This window comes from Talpa occidentalis, unplaced genomic scaffold (assembly GCF_014898055.3).
Source record: "Talpa occidentalis isolate TD23 unplaced genomic scaffold, MPIMG_talOcc4v2.1 talOcc4.7, whole genome shotgun sequence".
Taxonomy (NCBI): domain Eukaryota; kingdom Metazoa; phylum Chordata; class Mammalia; order Eulipotyphla; family Talpidae; genus Talpa; species Talpa occidentalis.
Window position 1 is genome coordinate 121214674 of NW_023605083.1, and position 12535 is coordinate 121227208.

The 12535-nt window shown below is 46.1% G+C and overlaps 1 protein-coding gene across 1 annotated transcript in view; it reads left to right on the forward strand.

The window, feature by feature from the left end:
- DHX8 (DEAH-box helicase 8) overlaps window positions 1-10598 on the forward strand; it is a 29344-nt gene extending 18746 nt beyond the window's left edge. The window contains exons 18-23 of the mRNA XM_037491527.2: window positions 4059-4214; window positions 7222-7359; window positions 7825-7953; window positions 8369-8565; window positions 9025-9204; window positions 9897-10598. Of these exons, the coding sequence (XP_037347424.1) occupies window positions 4059-4214; window positions 7222-7359; window positions 7825-7953; window positions 8369-8565; window positions 9025-9204; window positions 9897-10116 (1020 nt within the window). The 3' untranslated portion in view covers window positions 10117-10598. The remainder of the gene's footprint in view (window positions 1-4058; window positions 4215-7221; window positions 7360-7824; window positions 7954-8368; window positions 8566-9024; window positions 9205-9896) is intronic.
- Window positions 10599-12535: the final 1937 nt, after the last annotated feature.

Here is a 12535-nt window from a genome sequence, read left to right on the forward strand (position 1 = left end):
TAGTGTCTCACAATAAAAAGCCCCTAAAATGTGAGCTTATAAGTTTAAATCTCAGCTCTCTGGATGATCCGAGAGATTAGGTGTGAGTATGTCTTTAAAAGTGCTGTAGGTAGCCATGGCTATCTGGGGATAATTTATGGAATGATTGTGTGCTTCTTTGGTAATTATGGAATAATTTCATGCCTTAATTATAAGAAATTGAATAACCTGATCACCTTTTTTTTTTTTAAGATTCATTTTTATTTATGCATACAAGAGCTGGGGTGTAGGCCAGAGGTTGTGGGCGGGGGAGTGAGAGGATTCACCTGAGACAGAGTGGGGAGCAGAACAAGCAGATCTACTGAAATACACTGCTGAAGGGAGCAGCAGGCAAGACAGGAGAGGTCTTCTGCACCATGTGGATTAGCTCCCTGGCCGGGGATCAGACCAATGCTGTAGTGGCTGCAGATAGCTTCACAGTGCTGAGATAGCTTCACAGTGCTGCAGATAGCTTCACAGTGCTTGCACCACCAGGGAGGCCCCCTGATCATCCTTTTTTTTTTTAATTTTTTTAAAGATTTATTTATTTATGCATACAAGAGCTGGGGTACAGGCCAGAGATGCAGGATTCATGCAGAAGATTCACCAGAGACAGAGCAGGGAATAGAACAGGCAGACTGACACACTGCTGACACACTGACACACTGCTGAAGGGAGCAGCGGGCGAGATGGGAGAGGTCTGCTTTGCCATGTGGGTTGCTCCCTGGCTGGCCGGGGATTGCAATCGTGATGCAGAGGCTGCGGATTGCCTCATAGTGCGGTTCTTAACCCCAGCTTCATAATGCTGAGACTTAACTCCTTGCACCACCAGGGAGGCCCTCCCTGATCATCCTTTTTGAAGGCACCTTGGCCACAATTGTAACCAAAATGGTAAAGTTCATCTCTTTAACCTAATAGTTCTACTTCTAGGAATATATCTAAAAGTTAGAAGTGGTGGAACATATATCTAAAGGTAGTAGAAAAGAATGTTCACTAAAGTATTGTTTGTTTATATTAGAGGAAACTTGGAAAAATTCTAAATGGGTTCCAGAGGGGAAGTAGTAGTTTAATAAAATATGGTATATCCATGCTGTAGAATGCAACATGGCGTGAACATAGTGGTGTGTATCTATATTTAATGATAGAAGCTTGTAATGCTGATGTATTATTTGAAAAACACCAGCATGAACAGTATAATCCAATTTTTGTTTAAAAATGGATGGTATGGGTGCCTCCCTGGTGGCGCAGGCGGTTGAGCGCAGCGCTGTGAAGCTGTCCACAGCCTCTGCAGTGCCAGTTCGATCCCCGGCAGCTGCAGAGATACCCACATGGTGGGGCAGGCCTCTCTTGTCTCGCCCACTGCTCCCCTCAGCGGTGTATTTCAGTCAGTCTGCCTGTTCTGTTCCCCGCTCTGTCTCTGGTGAATCCTCTCACCCTCCTACACATCTGGCCTATACCCTGGTTCTTACATAAAAATAAATAAATCTTTAAAGAAAAAAAAACTTAAAAAAAAGTTTCTTTACTCTTAAAAAAAAAAATAGATGGCATGCACTTGTGCAGTGTGTGTGGGCAAGGTGTGCTTTAGACTGAGAACATGTAGTCGGAACATTAGACAAGTTTATTTCTGGCTGGTGCTTCTGGTTATTGTGTTAATGAGTGAAATGCATTTTTTTACACTTCTATATATTGTTCATTATTTTGTAATTAACTTCTATAACAATGCTTAGTATTTTATATAATAGTATTTCATAATCTTTAAAAACCTAAGGCTACTTTTACTTAGAAATTGAAGTAATTGCTGACACTGGCAAGGAACTTACTAAGTGCCTGGCACTGTCTTAGCTGCTTTCACACATTACATTCTCACATCGATCCTTTGGGGTAGTGTTATCATTTCACATATGACGAGATTGAAACACAGAAGGGTTAAGTGATTTGCCTAAAGTCACACAGCTGATGGACAAGGATTTGAACCTGTATGTGTGCTCAGTACCACTTCTCCTTAGAGTGGTATGTGTAACTCACAGTAATTGAGAAATTAGTTACACTTGTCCTTCCTGACGTGGAGGGACGCATCTGTAGATTCTGTCATGGCGCGTGATTGTTACCTGACTTGTGGTTAGTGTCTTGTCCTCCATCTTTTGGTTTGGAGCTGGCATAGCAATTTGTAAATCCTGATCCTATTTGTAAGACAGATAGTTTTGTCAGAAAACAGCCTTTTTCAAAATTGCTTTTTACTATTCCCTAGCAACCTGTTGCTAAATGATTATATATGTATATATATAATTTATATATGTATACGTACACTAGGTACACACACATATATTTAATTTCAAAAGTTAGCTCCTTAATCCCCTAAGTGCAGAAGTAATACTGCATTATTTTTTTTAAAGATTTATTTATGCATACAAGAGCTGGAGTATAAACCAGAAGTGGGGAGGAGGGGCAGAATGAGAAGATTGTCACCAGAGACAGAGTGGGGAGCAGAATAGGTGGATCTACTGAAATACACTGCTGAGGGGAGCAGTGGGGAGACAGGAGAGGTCTGCTGCACCATGTGGATTAGCTCCTTGGCTGGGGATTGAACTCATGCTGCAGTGATTGCTGCTGTGGCTTGCTTCATAGTGCTGAGACTTAACCCATTGCACCACCAGGGAGGCCCCAATATTGCATTATTTTTTGGGAAATAGGAAGAAAAAAATAATTCATAATCCTGCTAACACTTCTGTCATCATTTGATGTTTTTCTCGCCCAACTTTCTTCAGAAGTGTTTGCAATTCTGGTAGTCTAGTTAATTTGTGGTTTTGTGTGTTTCTTGCTTAATTATTAAATTTTCCTGATTAAGATAGTACATGTTAAATATTGAATATTTGATAAAGAAAATAGAATTCCATCTGCAAGTCTTCCATCAGTTAGCCACAGTCACCGTAAGGGTATTTTCCCCCAAGTTTTTTCCTTCTGTTAGTTTATATCTACACATCAATTTTTAAAAATAAAATTAGAATTGGGGCCTCCCTGGTGGCGCAGTGGGTTGAGCGCAGCACTGTGAGGCTGTCCACAGCCTTTGCGGTACAAGTTTGATCCCCAGCCGGGATGCAACCCACATGGCGCAGCAGACCTCTTGCCCCTGCTCCCCTCAGCAGTGTATTTCAGTACAGCTGCCTGTTCTACTACCCACTCCCTCTGGTGACTCTTCTTACCCCGACGACTTGGCCTGTACACCACTTAAAAAATAAATAAATAAATAAAATTAGAATTGTCTTGCTTTGTAACTTTTACTTTTTCACTTGGGAACGTTTCCTTTTGTCATTGAGTATCTCAAACCTGATTTTTAAAACAGCTGTGGCACCCTCATTAAAATCAATTTATTTAGTTCACTTATATTTTTGGTTATAACTGTGGGGTGGTATTTTGTCATCTTGTTTTGTGTTTTCTCATTTATGTTGTGCTACAATATTTCAAAGATATATTTCTGTGATCTTTGCAAAATTTCTTCCATTCCCCTTTCTTTTTTTTTTAATAGAGGCATGTTTTATTTATTTGTTTGTTTTTGTTTATACATGCACTGGGTACAGTCAGAAGCGCGGAAGGGTGAGAGAATTCACCAGAGCCAGAGCGGGGAGCAGAGCAGGCAGAAGGACCGAAGTACACTGCTGAGGGGAGCAGCGGGCGGCAGGAGAGGTCTGCGCGCCATGTGGGACCCTCCTCTGGTGGCCGGGGAGCAGCCGGGGATCGAGCCGGCGCCGCAGAGGCCGCGGGCAGCTTCGCAACCCAGCGCTCAACCGCTGCGCCACCGGGGAGGCCCCCATTCCCCTTTCTTAAATTTGCCTTGCTTGAACAATCAGCTGACATGTTGAGTAAATGGAGAGGCGATGATGTGAGTTTGCTAGTCTTGGAAATAGTTCTAAAGAAAGTGAAATAAATCACATTTCTGATTTTGTTAGGTCCTCAGTGCCCTCCTTTTAACAGATTTCCTCAGTATAGCTGTTAAGCTATTTTTAAAAGATATTTATTTTACTGTTATGTCCCTTCCCTTCTAGGCTCAGGCAAAACAACGAGCTGGCCGAGCTGGCCGAACAGGCCCAGGAAAGTGCTATAGGCTGTACACGGAGCGTGCCTACCGAGATGAGATGCTGACCACCAATGTGCCAGAAATCCAGAGAACCAACTTAGCAAGCACAGTGCTCTCTCTTAAGGTAGGCATCACTGACTTGTTAGAATGGATTGGTGAAAGGTTCCAATCTTACGGCTTTAATCAGTGAATCTCAGTTTTATGAACCTTGTTCAATACATCAGTGACCTCATGCAAGCAGTCCCTTAGAGTAAAATGTAAGTGGCTGTGATCACAGCCTCTCCACCACGGGTCTGGGACTAACTTGGCATGTCTGCCGTGAACACACATTTTTTTCTTAACCATAAGAGCCAGCAGGATATTTGGTTGTAAGAGATTTTAGTTAGGAGCAGTTTCTAAAAGGAAATTAGAGAAATCTAATCGGTGCCAAACTGGGGAAAAACTCACTTCCCTTAACCCCTTTAGCTTTCAAGTCCAATTCTCATCTTTTACAACGGAAGCAAAACTCCCAATCCAAAAACTTTACAGGGAACTGTCAGTACAGGTTTCAGACTGGCCCCATGGGGGCTTGGTTTCCATTCTGAATCACTGCTTTTCAGTCCCCGGTGAGGACCTTCATTCTCTTTTGGCAAGGGGAACTGCATGAGTAATTTCCCAGATGATGGCATCCTCCCCCTCTGCCCCAACACTGATGCTACCCTGGAGCCCTGGCACTTTACTGGTGCAGAGTGCCAGTTGTCATTTATTATTTAGTCATTGTAAAAGAGGCTAAATCATAGCTTCAGAAAAAAACCTGCTCCAGTCTCTCCAGGGCATACAGAGAGACATCTGTGGGTCAAACTTCTACTCTAAGCCATGTGTCTTTGGCAAATTTATCTCCTTGACACTCTGCTCTTTATCCTCTCTACAAGGAGCAGGGATGGGGTGGGGCAGGTGATAACTGACTAATGTGAAGATAAATGAGAATACGCAGGTAAAGGCACTTGGCACAGTGCTTACTGACTGTTAACCTAATTCCTTGCATTGTTATTCATCCAGTGGGCATTTACTGAACACCTGCTGTGTTTATGGTCACGATCACTTTACTGGAGGACAGCAAGTTTAGGTCCTCCCACAGCACCCATTACACACACTTGGATAGTCATCATTCAGTCATTTCTTTTATTCATCCAATTAGCTAGCAAGTGTATTGAATACCCACTCTGCCAGGCACGCAGATTGCACTGGGTTGTCATGGTTCCATGTCCATGTCGCTCACCATTGTGACTTCTGAGAGCAGGGACTACATCTTAGTCATCTTCATGTCCCTGATACCATGTATCAGGATCAGGGTACCAGGCACTTCCTAGATTTATACAAGAAACAGTTAAGCTAATTTTTTTTTAATTGTATACATAACACATTAGCATTGTAACCTTTTTTTTTAACATCTATTTATTTATGCATACAAGAGCTGGGGTATAGGCCAGAGATGTAGGGGAGGGGGTGAGAGGATTCACCAGAGACAAAGCGGGGAGCAGAACAGGCTGATGGACTGAAATACACTGCTGAGGGGAGCGGTGGGTGAGACAGGAGAGGTCTACTTCACCATATGGGTTTCTCTCTGGCCAGCCAGGGATTGAACTTGGGCTGCAGACGTTGCGGATTGCTTCATAGTGCAGTGCTTACCCCTTGGGCCACCAGGGAGGTCCCCCATTGTAGCCTTTTTATTTTTTTATTTTTTTGTTTGTTTGGTTTTTACAGATTTATTTATTTATTTATACAAGCACTGGGTACAGTCAGAAGCTAGGGAGGGTGAGAGAATCTACCAGAGCCAGAGCAGGGAACAGAACAGGCAGAAGGACCAAAGTACACTGCTGAGGGGAGCAGCAGACGGCAGGAGAGGTCTGCGCGCCATGTGGGATCCTCACCCGGTGGCCGGGGATCCGGGGATCGAACCGGCGCTGCAGAGGCTATGGGGTAGCTTCGCAGTCCAGTGCTCAACCGCTGCGCCACCAAGGAGGCCCCCATTGCAGCCTTTTTAAATGTAGATTCAGTGGCATTAAGTACCTTTGTAATGTCACGCATCCATCACCACTGACCATGTCTAGAATTTTTTCATCATCTAGCTGTTAGTGGAATCATACAATATTTATCCTTTTGTATCTGACTAATTTTACTTAATGTTTTTATGATTCATCCATGTTGTAGCAGGTGTCAGAATTTCATCTCTTTCTTAAGAGTGGATCATATTTATTATATATGTATATCATGTATATTTTGTTTGTCCACCCCTTGATGGACATGTGGGTGGTTTCCTCCTTTGGGCAATTGTGAATTATGCTGCCGTGAACGTCAGTACATGTATCTGAGTCTCTGCTTTCAGTTCTTTTGGATATATATCTGGAAATGAAGTTGCTGGATCATATTTAATTCTGTGTTTAATTTATTGAGGAATCATCAAATTATTTTTCACGGTGACTGCACCATTTTACATTCCCAAAAGCAATATATGGGGATTCTTGTTGATCTTGCCAGTTCTTTTCATTTTCTGTTTTTAGCCATCCTAGTGAGTCTAATGTGGTATCTCATGGGTTTGATTTGCATTGCCCTGATTACTAGTAATGTTGAATCTTTTCATGTGCTTGTTGGTCCTTGGTTTATCTTTTTGGGAGAAATGTCTATTTAAGTCCTTTGTCAATTTTTTTTAAAGATTTATTTATTTATACAAGAACTGGGATACAGGCCAGATGTGCGGGAGGGTGAGAAGATTCACCAGAGACAGAGCAGGCAACAGAACAGGCAGACTGACTGAAATACACTGCTGAGGGGAGCAGCGGACAAGACAGGAGAGGTCTGCCCACACCATGTGGGTATCTCCGCGGCCAACCGGGGATTGAACCCACACTGCAGAGGCTTCAGACAGCTTCACAGTACTGCGCTCAACCGCCTGCGCCACCAGGGAGGCCCAGAAAGCATTTGCTTTTTAATAGTCTGGGTTTTGTGGGACCCAGACCTCGAAGTTATTGCTAATCTTGCCTGGTGGCTCCCTTATTGCAGTTGAGGAAACAGGAGAGTGACAAGTAGTCTTCCTCCATGTTGACACTGCATGGTTGAGCCTGCCTTCACCTGCTTTCTCCCTCCCTTCCTAGGCCATGGGTATCAATGACCTGCTGTCCTTTGACTTCATGGACGCACCACCAATGGAGACCTTGATCACAGCCATGGAGCAGCTGTACACGCTGGGGGCCCTGGATGACGAGGGCCTCCTTACTCGCCTGGGTCGCAGGGTAGGAGACAGACTTAACTTCTGGTGCTCTGGGGGAGAGTCCCTGGCTAGCCAACCTTGCTTTTTGTTCTGTACAGAATCAAACTGAGGCCCTGGACAAACTTTGAGTACAATTACAGATGCCTGTTTTTAACCTGGGCTTTTCACTAACACTTAAAAAGTACTTTACAGAAAAAGGAATTCTCTCCACAGTAGATTTTTATCTCAAGGTATATAATTGAATCTAACCTTCACTTTAAAAGCTGACTGCCTCAACAGTGGTCATGTTCTTGGTCACATGCATTCCTTTGGGGTTTACTTGGGAGATAAAAAACCAACATTCTTCTAATAAAGACAGGCATCCCATATCATGCTCTGGTAAACTTCCTGTGGTCTGCTTCCCACTCTGGCCGGAGGGTGTCTCTCACAGGCCAGTTCAAATGGGTCTTCCACGGGAAGCAATTGTACTTTCTTCTTCTCCCTGTAGATGGCAGAATTCCCCCTGGAGCCAATGCTGTGCAAAATGCTGATCATGTCTGTGCACCTGGGCTGCAGTGAAGAAATGCTGACCATCGTGTCCATGCTGTCTGTGCAGAACGTCTTCTACAGACCCAAGGTAGGGAGTTCACACCCTCTTTCAGATAAGGATGCAGTGATGTTGAGTGAAATCAGCTGAAGTGGTTGATATGGACACTTGACAGGGCCACATAGGGCTTCCTGGAGTGGCCAGATGTTCAGTTAATAGTTGTTGGGTGGGGGCCTCCTTGGTGGCCGAGGGGTTAAGTCTCAGCCCTACCACTGTGATGCCCTCTGCAGTGGCCTGAGTTCAATCCCCAGCCAGGATGCTAACCCACATATGGTGCAGCAGAGCTCTTTTGTCTCACCCACTGCTCCTCACTCTGTCAGGTGAACCCCCTCACCCCCCACACCTCTGGCCTACACCCCAGTTCTTCATGCAAAAACAAATAAAATCTTAAAAAAAAAAAATAGTAGTTGGGTGGCTAATGATCCTCTGTCCTACTGCTTGGCAGGATAAACAAGCCCTTGCGGATCAGAAGAAGGCCAAATTCCACCAAACGGAAGGGGACCACCTCACCCTGTTGGCTGTGTATAACTCCTGGAAGAATAACAAGTTCTCCAACCCGTGGTGCTATGAGAACTTTATACAAGCTCGCTCCCTGCGCCGGGCCCAGGACATTCGCAAGCAGATGTTAGGCATAATGGATAGGTAACATCTGGTGACTTCTCATATTTGGGTTGAACCTCCTTGAATGTCATGTCTGTTGTCTCTGTACCTATGAAGCCATAGGCACCTGTACACTTGCTCCTCACATAACCCTTCTTCCAGCTTTTCTGTCTTTTTTTATACTCCTCAGGGAAAGGTGTCCCTAAAAATCACTTCAAAAATTCCCAAGAAGAAAATAATTTATTAGTTCCTGAAAAATACTTTGTTTACAAGCATCTGGAGCGTTACTGGTCAAGTTGAATTAAATATCTGGCTCCTGTGGCACCTGTCCTGTCCACTGTGTGAAGCTACCCCGGTAGTACACAGGGCTGGAAGGAGGGTCCTGCTACCTGTTCTGAGGACCCAAGATGGGAGTGTTGGCCTCCGTCATTTGGGAAGATAGAACCTCTGAAAGCAGAGTAGGCTCATCTCTTAGTCCATTTTGATTCATTCTCCTGATAGACACAAACTGGATGTGGTCTCCTGTGGCAAGTCCACCGTCCGAGTGCAAAAGGCCATCTGCAGTGGGTTCTTCCGCAACGCTGCCAAGAAAGACCCACAGGAGGGCTACCGGACACTGATCGACCAGCAGGTGGTCTACATCCATCCTTCCAGTGCTCTCTTCAACAGGCAGCCGGAATGGTAAGTGGGCAGGACCCAGGGCGGGCTGTTCTGGGCAGAGAGCACCTGTAAATCAGTGCACTCTGTGTGGTGTCTTTCCAGCACTTCTAGTGTTGCTTTTATTTCTGGAGCAGCAGAAGTCTAAATTTGACACAATATCTGGCCCTTTTGAGAGAAATAAAATGTAATGGTAAGAGCTTGGAGATCATCTAGTGAAGTGGTTAAGAAAAAAAATTTTTTAAGTGGCATTTAAAAAATTGGAGTCTTCCAGCCCTTGTATAAAATTGTATAAAATTGATTTAAAGCCGCTGTGCCACTGTGGTAGAAGGAGGGTTAGAGATGTAGAGCCTTGTCTGCTTGGCCTTCCCCACCCTTGTGGCAGCCCCGAGACTCCTCTTGAGGGCCCTGGAGTTCTGTGGACACAACTTGAAAAACTACCCTCCAGGAAATAGCTCCAGAGAAGGGAGTGATTGGCTCATGTCACTTAACTAGAACCAGTACCAGGACTAGAATGCATTATCCTGACGGCTTTCTTGTGGTATGCAGCTGCCTCAGTATTGGGCTGTGGTCACCATAAACAGAGACTGCAGTCTCCCGAAGGGTAAGGCAGAGAATGTAAGTGGGTAAGATGTAAGCTCAGTTGAGGCCCATCAGGGATCAGGTACTGTGGTGTGGGGCCTGTCTCTGAGGCTTGAGCCTCTCTCTTCCCTCAGGGTGGTGTACCACGAGCTGGTGCTGACCACAAAGGAGTACATGCGTGAGGTCACCACCATCGACCCCCGCTGGCTTGTGGAATTTGCTCCAGCCTTCTTCAAGGTCTCCGACCCAACCAAACTAAGCAAGCAGAAGAAGCAGCAGCGTCTGGAACCTTTGTACAACCGCTACGAGGAGCCCAACGCCTGGAGAATATCACGGGCCTTCAGGCGGCGCTGAGAAGCCAGACTTGTCTGTTTGCCTTTCCTGCAGCAGCAGACCAGGGCTTGGCCTCGTTCTTTTTATATGAAAAGCTGGTCCCGAGTATACAGCTCTCCTGTGCCTGAGTATCTTAACTGGGCATTTTGTAAACTTGACTGATTTCTTCCCAGGTAAAATCGAAATAGGGAGTTAAGCCTGGTTTGGCTAGAGCCTCCAAATTCCATACCCCACGTCACTGGGGCCAGCCAGGCCTCACGGCCAGCACGGCGGTACACGGCATGACCTCCAAGGAAAGGACAGCTAGTGCAGCCCTCGAGGAGGACAGGGACTCTTGAGTGCCTGACATTGGGGTACAGTCAGGGCCCTAATACCCTAGCTGGTACTCCTGGAGGAGAGTCACGAAGCTTATTTAAAGCTTTGACCCCACCTCTTGCCCCTGTCTAGCCCCTACACTTTTGTTTAATCTCCTGGAAATATTTATTTTCTTAAGGAAACAAAAATGGTTTTCTGTGGCTGTTTCTTATAGTTGAAAGATTAGGATATTGGCTTGGGCTTAGGGTAGGGGAGACTTAGTATCTGCGGTATTGGTGGCTGTGGTCTAGTTCCCTAAAACCAGAGCCTGGGCCTCTTTGGACTGGGAGGTGAAGCTCAGCGCAGACCTCCTGTTTTGTCTCTGGGCATCAACATTAGCCCAGCTCTGCTGCTGATTGCATAGTGAGAACAAGCCGCCTGGTGCTGCTGTCTGGGCACCTGCATGTGAAAAAGCAGGCTCCCTGCTGCTCCCCCCCAACTCCCCGCCCCATGCTCACGATCACAGCCTGTCCTCTTTCCTTTTGAAACATGCTAAATAATGACATGGCTTTTTATTTTTAAAATTTTCCCCCCTGAGATCCTCAAAAGCCTTCCCTTCCTGACCCCAACACAACACCCCTCGTCTGGTTTGTGCTACCCAGCATCTCGACTCCATTTAGTGATTTTCTCTTGGCATTCATTTGGGGGTTGACCAACTCCTGCACCCCTCGCATAGGTGCTGACCAGGCTCTGTACTTGGAAGAAAATAACAGGCAGATGCCACCAGGCCAGGTTGTGAAAACTGGTCCCAAGGTCAGATTTGTGGAGATGTTCCTGGGGTGTTAGGCACATCCTCTGTTGTGGCCCTTGCTGCCTCCCCCAGCTCCACACCAGTGTGTTCTGAAATGATAGAATACTAGAGCTACTAGAGACTGTAAGAGACTATACGATGTTCTAGAATATGAAGGAATGTGGGCAGCATTGGGTTTGATCCCACTGGGCAGCAAACAAACCATCTGACAATTCAGAAAACCCAGCAGAGGAGCGCAGGCCAGCCAGGGAGTCTGCTGACTGCAGCTCCTGCCCCTTTGTTGAGCTGAATGAGTACCTTGTTCCAAGAGCGTGCCTTGCTCTGAGCGTGTGTGTTGGGAAACCCGGGGCAGTAATTCAGGTCAGGGGAGCTTCCTGTGTTAACCTTAAAGGCCTCGTGGGGAGATAGTGCAGAGATCACAGAAGAGAAGTGGGGCCTGGGCTCCCAGCTCCCCCAACTTAATTCCAGCCCACGTCTCTCAAGTTCAGGAATAAAGTTGACTTGGCAGCCGCCTGTCCCAATGGAGTGACCAGTACTGATGGCAGTGGCACCTCTGAGCTCATCGCCCCCAAGTAAGGTTTGTTTGTTTGTTTAAAGATTTATTTATGCATACAAGAACTGGGGTACAGGCCAAAGGTGCAGGGGGTGAGAGGATTCACCAGAGACAGAACAGGCCAATTGACTGAAATACACTGCTGAGGGGAGCAGCAGGCGAGTCAGGAGAGGTCTGCTATGCCATGTGGGTCACCTCTCGGGCTGGGGATCAAACTTGCGCTGCAGTGGCTGCGGAGAGCTTCATAGTGCTATGTCTTAACTCCTTGAGCCACCAGGGAGGCCCCAGGTTGTTTTTTGGTTTTTTTTTAAGATTGATTTATTTATATATACAGGAACTGGGGTACAGGCCAGAGTTGTGGAGGGTGAGAGGATTCACCAGAGCTAGAGCAAGGAGCAGAACAGGTAGACTGACCAAAGCACACTGCTGAGGGGAGCAGTGGGGTGAGACAGGAAAGGTCTGCTGCGCCATGTGGGCAGCTCCCTGACCAGGGATCAAATTCGTGCTGCATTGGCTGACGGCTTCATAGGTGTGTCTTAACCCCTTGCGTCACCAGGGAGGCCCCCCAGATTTGGGTTTTAAGCTGAGGTTGCCCAGGGCATGTTGAACAGGCCGGGTGACAGACATTGGGGCAGACCATCTTGCAGGGTTAGGAAAACAAATAGGACCCCAACTATGTGGGTGTTCCCTGAGCATCTCTTCCAAGAGCTGGGGTCACCTCTCTCCTATGATAACATGGCTGCGGTCTGACCTCTGACTGGCCACCAGGAAACAGCATGTAG